General features: G+C 42.5%; 1 protein-coding gene across 1 annotated transcript in view; it reads right to left on the minus strand.

The window, feature by feature from the left end:
* Nucleotides 1-1,435: 1,435 nt before the first annotated feature.
* Nucleotides 1,436-18,202, minus strand: part of LOC141128475 (C4b-binding protein alpha chain-like) — a gene marked incomplete in the record, with an annotated part of 860,616 nt that continues 843,849 nt past the window's right edge. The window contains 2 exon segments of the mRNA XM_073615781.1: nt 1,436-3,846; nt 5,634-5,705. Of these exon segments, the coding sequence (XP_073471882.1) occupies nt 5,669-5,705 (37 nt within the window).

Genomic DNA, 18,202 nt, shown 5'->3' on the forward strand with positions numbered 1-18,202 from the left:
CTCTTTGATAATCCTGATGCCAGGATTAACAAAACTGGCTGGGTGGAACAAGGAGATGAGAACTTCTGCCTGGAGGGGATTGCACCCCATGAATGGTAAGTGTTTTGCACTGCACAATCCCTTAAGAGATGTAAAATACATATTGAGTGTAAATTTTATCTTTATAATAAAGCTGTTGAAAGTTATGGAGAACACTATGATTTCTGTTTATCTTTTTTTGAGCTCATCATACTGGGAGATCTCTGGTTCAAGTGAGCTGACTTTACATTTGGAGTTAGCCTTGTCCTGGCTTTAAAGTGGGCACTGCATGACCTTTTGATACAAAGGTCTATCTAAGAAGGTGAGCGTGTGCCTACTGGGGAAGGTGAAGGTCACAATTGTTTTGGCAAAAGTGTATGTTTATGACTTACATATTGCGCAAGGATATTAGAAGATGTAATTTATGGACACTGCCAATTGTTTACAATATATTGCCTTCAAGTTCTTTATTTTCTATGTTCACATTTGGAGATTTGTGTACTTGTGAAGTACATGCTGTTATGTATTATTACAATTGATGATATATGGCAGGTGTATGGGTACAGAGCATATGATTTGAAACACTAGATAGGATTGGTTCATTTGTATTTAGCACAGCATATTTTATATACACACATTTTTTGGATGATTTTTTTTTTGCACTTCAAATACCAGCTGCTTGGAGTATGTTGCAGGTTGTAGCACGAGATAGCCTTTATGCAACATCTTGTAATCCACCTGAAGTAAATACAACCCAAAGATAGCCCCATTTATACAGTAATGGTCAGAGAAACACGGTGACCCTGCCTTACTTGTTCACAGTGCTGGACTGTATATAAAGTTTAGGCTTCACTCATCATGGGGTCTTCAGGGACTAGATTCCACAGCAATGGACCACAGCACTGGACCTCTATAGCACCCTGTGGATAACTCAAGGCATTGCAACAATTGCCAAGGTGGATTTACCAAGCAGGTTCCAGTGCCTGAACCAACATTACAGGCCATCCCTACAGCATGGGGTTTGGGGAGGTCTCCCAAGGTTTTACAGAGGTTGCACCAATCTGGAGGTCTATGAATACTCAGCCTGTGTCCTGTACAATTAAGATATAAGGATTGTGTGTGTGTACATTATTATATATATATTTGTACTCCCAGCATCCCATTAGAAGGTTAGCATAGCTCAGTGCATAATTGACACATATAGCGGTGCCTCTGATTTGTCTATATATGATCAATTTAATAATCAGAAGTAGTTATAGTCCAGTTTTACTCTGGTACATTCAATAAGGAAACAGGCTTGCTTGGAGTTTGTTATTTTTTTTTTTTGAGAGGTGGTAATTGAGGGCTTTAATATCAACATCTGAGGTATGGATGTGTATAAGGAACTAACATCCAGGGAAAGCCAAGAATACAGTGGTTCTCATCAATAATTAGACAATCTTTTATTTACATACTTCATATGTAACAAGTATATGAATAAAAAAAACACTAAACAAAAGAAAAATATACAGAAACACTTTTGTATTGCCTTTTTCCATTTACTATTAGTTTGATATGCAGCTTCATCTATTCATATACCCTTATCATTCTTTTAATATCGGCTGACTTTATGCAGTTGATTTACTAAAAGGCAAATAGACTGTTTTCTTTGCAAAGGAAGTTGCACTTTGCAAGGAGGATATTTTTTCCTGAGTTTAGTGAAGGAGGTGAAACTCTGTTGACTTCCATTATCCAATCATGTGCAAGCAAATCTTCTGTTTTTTTCCCCTTGATTGGGTACGCTATGCAAACTGAAATTTCATCGTATTTACCAAACTGTGGGAAAAATTCCCTTGCAAAGTGAACAGCCTATTTGCCTTTAGTAAACCAAACACCAAATTAACTGAATGCTAATCTGCCATACATTTTCTACAGCAGTAACTTTCCTCACTCCAGTTTTTTCCAGTTGCTTTTACAATAAAAATTTTTATTAAACATAAAGCACTTATCCAAAAAATAGGAAAAAGTATAGCTCAGGAAGTGGCTTTACACAAACAATTTCCTTCAAACAGCGCCAGCAACAGAGTTTTTTGTTTCACCACTATTATCTTTTAATATGCAGTCATAATGTCTTATTTGTGCAATAGGACAAACAATGTTAAATGATCATTAACCCTTTCACTGCAAGAGCGGTTAACAAGAGGGTGTAAAAGCAATCCGGCATATATGGAGACGCCAGACTGCTTCCATCTGGCAGCCAGAAGTCCGCTTGTCAGATATACAAAGTGTTTGTTTAACACCCTACTGTCAGGTCTGTATGACGTACATACCTGACAACAAAAGGGTTAAAGTATCTATAAACAGTTTGAGTAAATTTTAATTCTGGAAACAAAGGATTATCATTAACTGCAACAGTATCTATGACCCATGAAAGATATAGTAATATGTCAAGAAATAAATAATGACCAGTGTGATCAGACATTCTTCCTTGTATAACAGAATGTCAAGCACGCAATCAACCCTGCTTACCGCTCCCAAATCCCCATACCTGCATCTGGGACTGCACATGTGGGAACCACTATACACATAGTACCACAATGTCAAGGAAGGCCTGTAAGTCCATTGTTTCTAATGTAGTGCAGTGAGAACCCTTTTATCATTTGTTTCAAAATTACCTTTTATACTAGGACAATGAGGGAATTGGGTACAAGAAACCTGTTGTAAATACCTCAGTTTGACATATGTGTAATGAAAGCCTTAAAGTGGGAGTCCGGCGACCAATCTTTTTTTTTTTTTTTTTTTTTTAGGTCATTGAGACACTTTGCTAATCCCAAAATAATACTCACAGTTTGGGTGTAATATTTCCGCCTCTGTCTGTTTTCGTACTGAAGAATAACTTTAAAAATGTGATGCTGGCTGTTTCCATCTTGCTTGTGGGCATGTGAAGCCCACAAGCATTGATATCCTGGATGCGGTGAATGCTGTTCATTCACAGCTTGTTCACACGCATGATCATTGTTCCCGCACTGAATCTTGGGAAGCCTGACACTAAGCTCCCAGGAGACAGTGTGGTGCCGGGGAAAGGCAATAAACACGCCTACTCCCATGGGAGGAGAGACAGGAAGTGCCACAATAAAGTACAATATAAAGGTAATTACAGCGATAAATAAAATTTTCATGCGGCATTTGAACATCTATGCAGTTAACTGAAGGGGGTAAGATTAAGTTAAAAATTTGAGTGGAACCCCGCTTTAAAGGAAACCAGTTAGGATGTTTGTTATCTGGCGCAGTGGTGATTCCAGGTAAGGCATGTCATCAATTTTGATGCTACAAAGGTGTGTTTTACCCCAGACCTAGCTATGCTTTCATTGTCATGAAAGGTCTCCAGGCATGAAATCTCAGGCACCGTGAGGCTGCAATGTGTAAAACAGAACTATGACTTAACTAGACAAGAAATAAGTAAAAATACATTAAAAAAGCAGAAAAGGTGTCATTTTACAGCTGTGATATGCATAGGGGCACAGACACCATCTACATATAAAAGATCCAGAAAAAATGTTAACTAAAAAGTTAACTATACTCCTTACAAATGTCAAAAGTCGCTGGTCTAACAGAAATAAAATGTAACACAACCGGCTGTATGCGAGTAAAGATGTGGTCCTTAAAAATTGATTTTGTGTCCAAATTATAAATAGGCATAATTAGCTACATAGAAAATGTTGCGCTCAGTGCATAGAAGATATTTTTGGTTTACATTCATTCAGACACGTCAGATATTTGTTCTGCTCTTCAGGTATTTATGCTGTGCAATGGCTATATTGCACACTAGGGGTTTCGGGATGCAGCTTCCTAAAACAAAGAAGTAACAAATTATTAGAAACATTATACACAAGAAAGTATTATAAGACAGTGAAGAATTCTATAAGAAAAAATAAAGGAAAAGTTATACAAAAATCAAGGAATAAGTGAAAAACAAGTAAAAAACAAGTGAAAAGCAAATGGTTTAATGATGTACGGATAGTTCAATCAAGACTACAAGAACACAGTGCTGTACTATGAAATTTACTATTTTAAAGTGTATCTGTGAATTTAAAGCACAGTGCACAATTCTTGTGGTCTTAAAATCTCGAATCCAGGATTAAACAAAATGATTCAGACCTACACGTGCTGTTAGTCATTAAGGGCCAGTTCACACCATAGAAACGCAGTCCGGATGCGCTCCAGATGCTTTTTTGCATGCTCGTTTTTGATGCATACCAGTGTGTTTTTGGTGCGTTTTTGATGCAGTCCAGTGCATTCCCCCCCCTTTTTTTTCCCTCAACCTTAAATAAGGACATGTGTGTTCCCATGCGTTTAGGTGCACTCCTGTGAGTTTTTGATGCTTTTTATAGCGTTCCACTACAGTCCAGTGCAGGAAAAATGCAGCATGTTCTACTTTTTTTTCTGGAACTGGAACACACTGGAACTGCAAGCACTGGTGTGAACTATGCAATTGAAAACCATATAACCTACTTTCTATGCGTTTTTGATGCAGAAAAAAAATGCACTGGACTGCATGTGGTGTGAACTGGCCCTAAGTGTCTCCAGATTAGCAAGCTCACTGGCAGAAAAACGCTGAATTATTGTTAGTGTACATAAGCACAGAGATGGTTACAACAGTAGTTGCATAAAAATGTCAGAAAACAAAGGATTCCTTTCTGCGTTAATACTAATTATGGCTTGACAAAAGTAACCCTTCACCTAAAGATTTATGTAAAAGAAGAGCTGTACAGAAAAACAATATAGATATAAAATTGTAGAAAACAACGGTTTACATAAGAATCCACTAAAGTTACTCACAACTTAGCTACTCAACATAGTATGTTACTTTTAAATGTTACCATATAGTTTTTTTTTGTCATTTTTAAAAAAGACAGTCAACCCAAAACAGGTATTTAATGAATTTTTTTTGTATCTACTGAAAAAAATAACAATGGGTTATTACTTGGGAACTTCAGTGATGAGACCCTTGAGTTTTTTTATTAACTTTATATATTGGGAGAATGCAGCAACAGGAGCAATGACCACTCCAAGGCTGGAAGGAAGATCCTAAAAGCCAAAATGTAAGGGATAATGCCATGAAATAGATAGCAATTTGAAATCCAAGAGAGTAATAAACTGCATTATAATACCATGATAAAGTTGTATTTTCTGAACAGCTCTGGTCCTTCCATAAAAAAGCACAATTATGCCAAAGCAAGCCCAACACCATGTATGAAAGAATTAGCCATTTCTTCTTATTCCAGGATGTATTAATTACTAAACTTTTATTTTGTAGCTAGGAAGTATTTGCGGTACTCAAGTGTTTATTTTACTATTTTTATAGAACTAGATATAGAAGCTTGCGGTTTCAGATAAAGATGGAATTACATATTCTGTTCATTTAGAAATGAGTTTCAATTGTACTCTGTTGGTAAACATTGTGAGGATTTCAAGCAGATGGGAGTTTGTTTCTGGTACTTATATTCAACATTGCCAAATTATGTTAGTATGCAAAGCAGAAAGCTGCACAGTACAACATAGTGACGTTCTTACAAAGGTGATATAGACTGTACACTAGTGTTAAACCTTTTACGTATTTATAAGAATGGAAGTACCTTGTACGTGTGGCTTTGTAATATTTATATCTAATTCACAGCTCTGGCTTGTCTACATCACCATTATATTCACTGGATAAAGAAGAAATAAATCTACTGTTGGATAAAAAACCTCCACCAACAAATACCATAACTAACATTTCTTTTTAAGGAGCTTTATATGTGAAATTGAGAGGAATAACAGAACAATTAATTACAAACCAACAATCTGTTGTAACTAAAGTATTAAAAATGACGAATTGATGTGAATTTTAGCAACATGACATGTTGGATTTTAGAATTACAGTTTAAAAACACATTTCAGGGTGCATTCTCAGCAGGAATGAAATTGTAATTTTTTAGGCAGCATCTGTCGCTCTCATCTTAATGATGCCAATATAGAAGCACACTTCCCTAGAGCAGAAACCCTGACTTTTCCACCACCATGTGCCTGCATTATCTATGAGCAAGCACCAGTAGTTATGGTGTGAAACATGTCAGTTGTTGATTTAATCTTTTGCTGTATGGTTTTTTAACCAATAAAGAAATCACTGTTGGAGTGCGGCCATCCGGATTGAATTCTTTTCTATATGCCTGCATTATCTATTTATGTGAACAGTCTGATGTAAGCAATAGATTGTGAATGATACACATTCCCAATAATCAGTTGTGGGCACATCTGACAACTTGCTTCCTTAGTGACATCAATGGAGGCAAAGCAGCGTGAGCAGCAATAATTAACTGCTAAAAGCAATAACCCAGCTTGCTACACCCATACAGCAATGCATGAACAACTGTCACGGTTTGTGGACCCTTTGTCTCACCCAAAGGGAGTGCAGACTCTTGCTGAGGTGCTACCCTGAAGACGAGTAGCATGAAGTCCTCAGACACATGGCCTGAGCAATAGAATAAATAACAGGTTGATGATCAGGACAGGTATTAATAAACTGAGTGCAGCTGCAGTTCACACAATCTACAGAATGAGCAATAAGCCATACCTGTTGCTAAAACAAAGGCTGAATTTCCAACAGTCTATTTAAACACTCCTAATTGAGGTGGGCACTGCAGGATTACCTGAGCTGAAATACTGAATAATGACCAGCAGGTGCTAAAAACCCAAGACTGATCCTTTATATAGCCATTGAAAATTCAGCAGAAGTATGCTTCCTTTGTAGAGGAGTCCTTCATAACAATGTTTGGATGAGGCTATTCATTTTAAATGATAAAGTATCTCTACAGGGAACAGGTAAACTGCACCATGCCGCTAAAGGATTCATCCCCCCATTGACATTACTAAGATGAAAAAAATATGAAATATCTCTTTCAATCACTAGAAAACACAAGTATAGTTTTCTGTGCCAATGCATAATAAACTGGAAGACCATGGGAGATCGACATTAGGCAGGCTAGACTTTCCATCTGATATTGAAATGCAATGGGGCTGAAAAGGAAAAAAAAATCCAAACTACTGCCTCATCGGTCATAAGAGTAAGGCTACTTTCACACTGGGGCGGTTTTCAGGTGCTTTAGCGCTGGAAATAGCCTGTGCAAAGCGCCTGAAAACTGCCTTCCATTCATTCCAGTGTATCTTTTTCACACTGGGGCGGTGCGCTTGCAGGACATTCCGAAAAGTCCTGCAAGAAGCATCTTTCGGGCGGGTTGGGAGCACTGTATTTAGTGCTCGCAAAACGCCCTGCCCATTGGAATGAACGCCTTAAAAGCACATTTGGGTTAAAAGCGCCCCGCTTGCGGCCAAAAAGCATTGCAAAATCGCCACTCAAACAGCGCTAAAGCGCCGCTAAAACGAGCAGCGATTTAACGCTAACGGTTGGTGCTTTCAGTGTAAAAGTAGCCTAATATTTTTTTCAGATTATACACTGAATAGCGTATTCATACGCTGGCCTCAAGGTGTGATCATACTTTGCCATATATTGAGGAAGTCAATTTGTTTTTGTTACTAAAATACATTTTAATAAATCTGTTAAATCGAACAGAAAACATGAATAAAGAGTATGATCATACCCACATTAGGTTACATTAAAATATTTTCCTAAAAATGCGATGTGATTTAATCAAATAAAAACTCCTTAAAAAGGCAAAACACAAACATTACATTCGGAAAAAAATACAAATGATGACAGACAGCATGAACACAGCTCAATAGTTTATCCAGATTTAGTGAAAGCTCAGTCTGATAATTCTGTATTCCATAATTTAACCACTTGCCGACCGCCGCACGACTATATACGTCGGCAGAATGGCACGGGCAGGCAAAAGGACTTACAGGTATGTCCTTGCCTGCCCGCGGGTGGGGGGTCCGATTGGACCCCCCCTCGGTGCCTGCGGCGGTCGGCAAATCTCCCCCGGCGATCGGTGGTGAGGTGGAGGCCATCCATTCGTGGCCCCCCCCTCGCGATCGCTCCCAGCCAATGGGATCATTTCCCTGCCTCTGTATTGTACACAGAGGCAGAGGAAATGATGTCATCTCTCCTCGGCTCGGTATTTTCCGTTCCGGGCCGAGGAGAGAAGACTGTAATGTGAGTGCACCAACACACTACACACACAGTAGAACATGCCAGGCACACAAAACACCCCGATCCCCCCCCCGATCGCCCCCCAATCACCCCCCCCTGTCACAAACTGACTCCAAGCAGGTTTTTTTTTTTTTTCTGATTACTGTATTGGTGTCAGTTTGTGACAGTTACAGTGTTAGGGCAGTGAGTGTTAGGCCCCCTTTAGGTCTAGGATACCCCCCTAACCCCCCCTAATAAAGTTTTAACCCCTTGATCACCCCCCGTCACCAGTGTCGCTAAGCGATCATTTTTCTGATCGCTGTATTAGTGTCGCTGGTGACGCTAGTTAGTGAGGTAAATATTTAGGTTCGCCGTCAGCGTTTTATAGCGACAGGGACCCCCATATACTACCGAATAAATGTTTTAACCCCTTGATTGCCCCCTAGTTAACCCTTTCACCACTGATCACTGTATAACCGTTACGGGTGACGCTGGTTAGTTTGTTTATTTTTTATAGTGTCAGGGCACCCGCCGTTTATTACCGAATAAAGTTTTAGCCCCCTGATCGCCCGGCGGTGATATGCGTCGCCCCAGGCAGCGTCAGATTAGCGCCAGTACCGCTAACACCCACGCACGCAGCATACGCCTCCCTTAGTGGTATAGTATCTGTACAGATCAATATCTGATCCGATCAGATCTATACTAGCGTCCCCAGCAGTTTAGGGTTCCCAAAAACACAGTGTTAGCGGGATCAGCCCAGATACCTGCTAGCACCTGCATTTTGCCCCTCCGCCCGGCTCGGCCCAGCCCACCCAAGTGCAGTATCGATCGATCACTGTCACTTACAAAACACTAAAGGCATAACTGCAGCGTTCGCAGAGTCAGGCCTGATCCCTGCGATCGCTAATAGTTTTTTTGGTAGCGTTTTGGTGAAATGGCAAGCACCAGCCCCAGGCAGCGTCAGGTTAGTGCCAGTAGCGCTAACACCCACGCACCGTACACCTCCCTTAGTGGTATAGTATCTGAACGCATCAATATCTGATCCGATCAGATCTATACTAGCGTCCCCAGCAGTTTAGGATTCCCAAAAACGCAGTGTTAGCGGGATCAGCCCAGATACCTGCTAGCACCTGCGTTTTGCCCCTCCGCCCGGCCCAGCCCAGCCCACCCAAGTGCAGTATCGATCGATCACTGTCACTTACAAAACACTAAACGCATAACTGCAGCGTTCGCAGAGTCAGGCCTGATCCCTGCGATCGCTAACAGTTTTTTTGGTAGCGTTTTGGTGAACTGGCAAGCACCAGCCCCAGGCAGCGTCAGGTTAGTGCCAGTAGCGCTAACACCCACGCACGCACCGTACACCTCCCTTAGTGGTATAGTATCTGAACTGATCAATATCTGATCTGATCCGATCAGATCTATACTGGCGTCCCCAGCAGTTTAGGGTTCCCAAAAACGCAGTGTTAGTGGGATCAGCCCAGATACCTGCTAGCACCTGCGTTTTGCCCCTCCGCCCGGCCCAGCCCAGCCCACCCAAGTGCAGTATCGATCGATCACTGTCACTTACAAAACACTTACTGTCACTTAACTGCAGCGTTCGCAGAGTCAGGCCTGATCCCTGCGATCGTTAACAGTTTTTTTGGTAGCGTTTTGGTGAACTGGCAAGCGCCAGCGGCCTAGTACACCCCGGTCGTAGTCAAACCAGCACTGCAGTAACACTTGGTGACGTGGCGAGTCCCATAAGTGCAGTTCAAGCTGGTGAGGTGGCAAGCACAAATAGTGTCCCGCTGCCACCAAAAAGACAAACACAGGCCCGTCGTGCCCATAATGCCCTTCCTGCTGCATTCGCCAATCCTAATTGGGAACCCACCACTTCCGCAGCGCCCGTACTTCCCCCATTCACATCCCCAACCAAATGCAGTCGGCTGCATGAGAGGCATTTTTATGTCCTCCCGAGTACCCCTACCCAACGAACCCCCCCAAAAAAGATGTCGTGTCTGCAGCAAACGCGGATATAGGCGTGACACCCGCTATTATTGTCCCTCCTGTCCTGACAATCCTGGTCTTTGCATTGGTGAATGTTTTGAACGCTACCATTCACTAGTTGAGTATTAGCGTAGGGTACAGCATTCCACAGACTAGGCACACTTTCACAGGGTCTCCCAAGATGCCATCACATTTTGAGAGACTCGAACCTGGAACCGGTTACAGTTATAAAAGTTACAGTTACAAAAAAAGTGTAAAAAAAAAAAAAAAAAAAACACAAACAAAAATATAAAATAAAAAATAATAGTTGTCATTTTATTGTTCTCTCTCTATTCTCTCTATTGTTCTGCTCTTTTTTACTGTATTCTATTCTGCAATGTTTTATTGTTATTATGTTTTATCATGTTTGCTTTTCAGGTATGCAATTTTTTATACTTTACCGTTTACTGTGCTTTATTGTTAACCATTTTTTTGTCTTCAGGTACAGCATTCACGACTTTGAGTGGTTATACCAGAATGATGCTTGCAGGTTTAGGTATCATCTTGGTATCATTCTTTTCAGCCAGCGGTCGGCTTTCATGTAAAAGCAATCCTAGCGGCTAATTAGCCTCTAGACTGCTTTTACAAGCAGTGGGAGAGAATGCCCCCCCCCACCGTCTTCCCTGTTTTTCTCTGGCTCTCCTGTCTCAACAGGGAACCTGAGAATGCAGCCGGTGATTCAGCCAGCTGACCATAGAGCTGATCAGAGACCAGAGTGGCTCCAAACATCTCTATGGCCTAAGAAACCGGAAGCTACGAGCATTTTATGACTTAGATTTCGCCGGATGTAAATAGCGCCATTGGGAAATTGGGGAAGCATTTTATCACACCGATCTTGGTGTGGTCAGATGCTTTGAGGGCAGAGGAGAAATCTAGGGTCTAATAGACCCCAATTTTTTCAAAAAAGAGTACCTGTCACTACCTATTGCTATCATAGGGGATATTTACATTCCCTGAGATAACAATAAAAATGATTTAAAAAAAAAAAAATGAAAGGAACAGTTTTAAAATAAGATAAAAAAGCAAAAAAATAATAAAGAAAAAAAAAAAAAAAAAAAAAAAAGCACCCGTCCCCCCTGCTTTTGCGCTAAGGCGAACGCAAGCGTCGGTCTGGCGTCAAATGTAAACAGCAATTGCACCATGCATGTGAGGTATCACCGCGACGGTCAGATCGAGGGCAGTAATTTTAGCAGTAGACATCCTCTGTAAATCTAAAGTGGTAACCTGTAAAGGCTTTTAAAAATGTATTTATTTTGTTGCCACTGCACGTTTGTGCGCAATTGTAAAGCATGTCATGTTTGGTATCCATGTACTCGGCCTTCATCTTTTTTATTTCATCAAACATTTGGGCAATATAGTGTGTTTTAGTGCATTAAAAGGTAAAAAAGTGTGTTTTTTCCCCAAAAAATGCGTTTGAAAAATCGCTGCGCAAATACTGTGTGAAAAAAAAAAAATTAAACACCCACCATTTTAATCTGTAGGGCATTTGCTTTAAAAAAATATATAATGTGTGGGGGTTCAAAGTAATTTTCTTGCAAAAAAAAATAATTTTTTCATGTAATCAAAAAGTGTCAGAAAGGGCTTTGTCTTCAAGTGGTTAGAAGAGTGGGTGATGTGTGACATAAGCTTCTAAATGTTGTGCATAAAATGCCAGGACAGTTCAAACCCCCCCCAAATGAACCCATTTTGGAAAGTAGACACCCCAAGCTATTTGCTGAGAGGCATGTCGAGTCCATGGAATATTTTATATTGTGACACAAGTTGCGGGAAAGAGACAAATTTTTTTTTTTTTTTGCACAAAGTTGTCACTAAATTATATATTGCTCAAGCATGCCATGGGAATATGTGAAATTACACCCCAAAATACATTCTGTTGCTTCTCCTGAGTACGGGGATACCACATGTGTGAGACTTTTTGGGAGCCTAGCCGCGTATGGGACCCCGAAAACCAAGCACCGCCTTCAGGCTTTCTAAGGGCGTAAATTTTTGATTTCACTCTTCACTGCCTATCACAGTCTCGGAGGCCATGGAATGCCCAGGTGGCACAAAACCCCCCCAAATGACCCCATTTTGGAAAGTAGACACCCAAAGCTATTTGCTGAGCGGTATAGTGAGTATTTTGCAGACCTCACTTTTTGTCACAAAGTTTTGAAAATTAAAAAAAGAAAAAAAAATTTTTTTTTTTGTCTTTCTTCATTTTCAAAAACAAATGAGAGCTGCAAAATACTCACCATGCCTCTCAGCAAATAGCTTGGGGTGTCTACTTTCCAAAATGGGGTCATTTGGGGGGGGGTTTGTGCCACCTGGGCATTCCATGACCTCCGAAACTGTGATAGGCAGTGAAGAGTGAAATCAAAAATGTACACCCTTAGAAATCCTGAAGGCGGTGATTGGTTTTCGGGGTCCCGTACGCGGCTAGGCTCCTAAAAAGTCCCACACATGTGGTATCCCCGTACTCAAGAGAAGCAGCAGAATGTATTTTGGGGTGCAATTCCACATATGCCCATGACCTATGTGAGCAATATATCATTTAGTGACAACTTTGTGCAAAAAAAAAAAAAATAAATAAATTGTCACTTTCCCGCAACTTGTGTCAAAATATAAAATATTCCATGGACTCAACATGCCTCTCAGCAAATAGCTTGGGGTGTCTACTTTCCAAAATGGGGTCATTTGGGGGGGGTTTGTGCCATCTGGGCATTTTATGGCCTTCAAAACTGTGATAGGTAGTGAGGAGTAAAATCAAAAATGTACGCCCTTAGAAATCCTGAAGGCAGTGATTGGTTTTCGGGGCCCCGTACGCGGCTAGGCTCCCAAAAAGTCCCACACATGTGGTATCCCCATACTCAGGAGAAGCAGCTAAATGTATTTTGGGGTGCAATTCCACATATGCCCATGGCCTGTGTGAGCAATATATCATTTAGTGACAACTTTTTGTAATTTTTTTTTTTTTTTTTTGTCATTATTCAATCACTTGGGACAAAAAAAATGAATATTCAATGGGCTCAACATGCCTCTCAGCAATTTCCTTGGGGTGTCTACTTTCCAAAATGGGGTCATTTGTGGGGGTTTTGTACTGCCCTGCCATTTTAGCACCTCAAGAAACGACATAGGCAGTCATAAATTAAAGGCTGTGTAAATTCCAGAAAATGTACCCTAGTTTGTAGGCGCTATAACTTTTGCGCAAACCAATAAATATACACTTATTGACATTTTTTTTACCAAAGACATGTGGCCAAATACATTTTGGCCTAAATGTATGACTAAAATTGAGTTTATTGGATTTTTTTTAGAACAAAAAGTAGAAAATATAATTTTTTTTCAAAATTTTCGGTCTTTTTCCGTGTATAGCGCAAAAAATAAAAACGGCAGAGGTGATCAAATACCATCAAAAGAAAGCTCTATTTGTGGGAAGAAAAGGACGCAAATTTCATTTGGTTACAGCATTGCATGACCGCGCAATTAGCAGTTAAAGCGACGCAGCGCCAAATTGTAAAAAGTGCTCTGGTCAGGAAGGGGGTAAATCCTTCCGGGGCTGAAGTGGTTAATAAACACATGTACATAAAACTTTAAACTGATATGTGTTCATTTCTGAATACATTGCATGAAGCAAAGGTTTATTATGTTTTCATTACCTTTATTAAAAAACAAATACAAATAAAATAGAGAAGCAGCAAAAATGTACACCTATGCTGAACGGAAGGGAAAGTAGATATATAATATAAAGTATCTCACAAAAGTGAGTACACCCCTCACATTTTTGTAAATATTTTATTACAGCTTTTCATGTGACAACACTGAAGAAATGACACTGTTAAGGCCCGTACACACGATCGGACTTTTTGACAACAAACATGCAAATTAGCTGTTTTGGAGCAACATCCGACCGTGTGTACACTCCATCGGACAAACTTTGATGTTTCCATCGGACTTTTGCTGGCTGTGCGAATGCACAAACTTTCCGGCAACAAAAGTCCGATGGAGCAAAGTCCGATCGTGTGTACACAAAAGCATCGGACTTTTGTACAAACTACAGTACGCGGCCGTGAGAATGTTTTCAGCGTGAACCCATCGCGCTGGTTCTCGGCGACAGGGTACTGTACATCTCGCGCTGGCTGCAATAGGAAAATCACATTTTCCTATTGCGGCCAGCGCGAGAGGGAATTCCCCTCTGGGGGCATACCAGGCTCTTAGGTCTGGTATGGATTTTAAGGGGAACCCCCTACGCCAAAAAAACGGCGTGGGGGTCCCCCCAAATCCATACCAGACCCTTATCCAAGCACGCAGCCTGGCCGGTCAGGAAAGGGGGTGCAGACGAGTGAGCGTCCCCCCTTCTGAGCCGTACCAGGCCACATGCCCTCAATATGGGGGGTGGGTGCTTTGGGGGAGGGGGGGCGCCCTGTGGCCCCCCCTCCCCCAAAGCACCTTGTCCCCATGTTGATGAGGACAAGGGCCTCCTTCCGACAACCCTGGCCGTTGGTTGTCAGGGTAAAAAAAGTGTCAATAAAAAAAAAAACACACTACACAGGTTTTAAAAGTAATTTATTATGCAGCTCCGGGGGTCTTCTTCCGACTTCGGGGGTCTTCTTCCGACTTCGGGGGTCTTCTTCCGACTTCAGGGGTCTCTCAGGCCTCTTCTCCCTCTCTCTGGCGTCATCTCCGCGCTCTCTGGTTCTTCTCTGGTGCCTTCTTCCTCCTGCCGGGCTCCTCCGCTATCTTCTGCTGTTTTGCCGCTCTTTTGCTAGAGGAGGAGCCCAGTCTTAAGAGATGTCTTCTTTCCTCTTCTCTTCCAGAGATGTTGACACGATGCTCTTTCCGGCTGGAATGCTCTCTAAGCGCTCCACAATGGACTTATATAGGCGGTGACCCCGCCCCCTATGACATCACAGTCCCGGGGCATGCTGGGACTGTGAGGTCATAAGGGGGCATGGTCATAGGATGACATGACCACGCCCCCTTATGACCTCACAGTCCCAGCATGCCCCGGGTCTGTGATGTCATAGGGGGGCGGGGTCACCACCTATATAAGTCCATTGCGGAGCGCTCAGAGAGCATTCCAGCTGGAGAGAGCGTTGTGTCAACATCAGAAGAGGGAAGAAGACGATCCAGAAGTCCGGGCCACCGCTAGCAAAAGAGCGGCAGAAGATAGCGGAGGAGTCGGCAGAAGATCCGGACACCGGGAGAAGATGCCGGAGAGACCCCCGAAATCGGAAGAAGACCCCCGGAGTCGGAGGAAGACCCCCGGAGTCGGAAGAAGATCCCCGGAGCTGCCTAATAAATTATTTTAAAAACCTGTGTACTGTGTTTTTTTACTGACACTTTTTTCCCTAGGTGAATGGGTAGGGGTACGATGTACCCCATACTCATTCACAAGGGGGGGGGCTGAAATCTGGGGGCCCCTTATTAAAGGGGCTCCCGGATTCCGATAAGCCCCCGGCCCGCAGACCCCGACAACCAACGGCCAGGGTTGTCGGGAAGAGGGCCTTGTCCTTATCAACATGGGGACAAGGTGCTTTGGGGTGGGGGGGCCGCAGGGCGCCCCCCCAAAGCACTCACCCCCCATGTTGAGGGCATGCGGCCTGGAACGGCTCAGGAGGGGGGGGGGGCGCTTGCTCGTCCCCACCCCCTTTCCTGTCCGGCCAGGCTGCGTGCTCGGATAAGGGTCTGGTATGGATTTGGGGGGGACCCCACGCCGTTTTTTTCGGCGTAGGGGGTTCCCCTTAAAATCCATACCAGATCTAAGGGCCTGGTATGCCCCCGGAGGGGAACCCATGCCTTTTTTTTATTTGGCGTGGAGTTTCCCCTCAAGATTCATACCAAACACAGTGCCTGGCATGGCGGGGATCCAAGTCGGATCCCCGCACCAGTGTGAACCCGGCTTGCAAGGTGTCAATCTCGCCGATAAAAGTGGCGAGATTGACACAATATCAGACAACAATACAGAAGTTGACCAAAGGGTGGTGGTAAATAGCTGAAAAACCACGTGATTTGGTGAAAGTTGGCTGGAAAAGTCCTGCCGTCTGTATGCAATACAAACTTATGGCCAACGCCCTTTGTACAAAAATCCAAGGGAAAGTTTGTACAAAGTCCTATCGTGTGTATGGGCTTTACAATGTAAAGTAGTACAGCTTGTATAACAGTGTAAATTTGCTGTCCCCTCAAAATAACTCACCACACAGCCATTAATGTCTAAACCACTGGCAACAAAGGTGAGTACACCCCTAAGTAAAAATGATCAAATTGGGCCCACTTAGCCATTTTCCCTCCCTGGTGTCATGTGACTCATTAGTGTTACAAGGTCTCAGGTGTGAACGGGGAGCAGGTATGTTAAATTTGGTGTGATCGCTCTCACTCTCATACTGGTCACTAGAAGTTCAACATGGCACCTCATGGCAAAGAACTCTCTAAGGATCTGAAAAAAAGAATTCTTGCTCTACATAAAGATGGTCTAGTCTATAAGAAGATTGCCGAGACCCTGAAACTGAGCTGCAGCACGATGGCCAAGACCATACAGTGGTTTAACAGGACAGGTTCCACTTCGAGCAGGCCTCACCATGGTTGACCAAAAAAAGTTGAGTGCACATGCTTAACGTCATATCCAGAGGTTGTCTTTGGGAAATAGACGTATGAGTTCTGCCAGCATTGCTGCAGAGGTTGAATGGGGGGGGTCAGCCTGTCAGTGCACACTGCATCAAATTGGTCTGCATGGCTGTGGTCCCAGAAGGAAGCCTCTTCTAAAGTAGATGCACAAGAAAGCCCGCAAACAGTTTGCTGAAGACAAGCAGACGAAGGACATGTTCAGTTGGTGCAAAGCGTGTGTGGCGACCACCAGGTGAGGAGTACAAAGACAAGTGTGTCTTGCCTACAGTCAAGCATGATGGTGGGAGTGTCATGGTCTGGGGCTGCATGAGTGCTGCTGGCACTGGTGAGCTACAGTTCATTGCGGGAACCATGAATGCCAGCATGTACTGTGACATACTGAAGCATAGGACGATCCCCTCCCTTCGGAGACTGGGCCGCAGGGCAGTATTCCAAAGTAACGACCCCAAACACACCTCCAAGACGACCACTGCCTTGCTAAAGAAGCCGAGGGTAAAGGTAATGGACTGGCCAAGCATGTCTCCAAACCTAAACCCTATTGAGCATCTGTGGGACATCCTCAAACAGAATTATGGTGAAGCGCAAGGTCTCCAACATCCACCAGCTCCGCGATGTCTTCATGGAGGAGTGGAAGAGGACTCCAGTGGCAGCCTGTGAAGCTCTGGTGAACGCCATGCCCAAGAGGGTTAAGGCAGTGCTGGAAAATTAAGATTGACACACAAAATATTGACACTTTGGGCCCAATTTGGACATTTTAAATTAGGGGTGTACTCACTTTTGTTGCCAGCGGTTTAGACATTAACCACTTTAGCCCCGGACCATTATGCTGCCTAAGGACCAGAGGTCTTTTTCCAATTTGGCACTGCGTCGCTTTAACTGCTAATTGCGCGGTCATGCAATGCTGTACCCAAACTAAATTTGCGTCCTTTTCTTCCCACAAATAGAGCTTTCTTTTGATGGTATTTGATCACCTCTGCGGTTTTTATTTCTTGCGCTATAAACGGAAAAAGACCGAAAATTTTGAAAAAAAATGATATTTTCTACTTTTTGTTATAAAAAAAATCCAATAAACTCAATTTTAGTCATACATTTAGGCCAAAATGTATTCGGCCATATGTCTTTGGTAAAAAAAAATGTCAATAAGCATATATTTATTGGTTTGCGCAAAAGTTATAGCGTCTACAAACTAGGGTACATTTTCTGGAATTTACACAGCTTTTAGTTTATGACTGCCTATGTCATTTCTTGAGGTGCTAAAATGGCAGGGCAGTACAAACCCCCCCAAATGACCCCATTTTGGAAAGTAGACACCCCAAGGAAATTGCTGAGAGGCATGTTGAACCCATTGAATATTTATTTTTTGTCCCAAGTGATTGAATAATGACAAAAAAAATTTACAAAAAGTTGTCACTAAATGATATATTGCTCACACAGGCCATGGGCCTATGTGGA

Source organism: Aquarana catesbeiana, linkage group LG02 (assembly GCF_042186555.1).
Source record: "Aquarana catesbeiana isolate 2022-GZ linkage group LG02, ASM4218655v1, whole genome shotgun sequence".
Taxonomy (NCBI): Eukaryota; Metazoa; Chordata; class Amphibia; order Anura; family Ranidae; genus Aquarana; species Aquarana catesbeiana.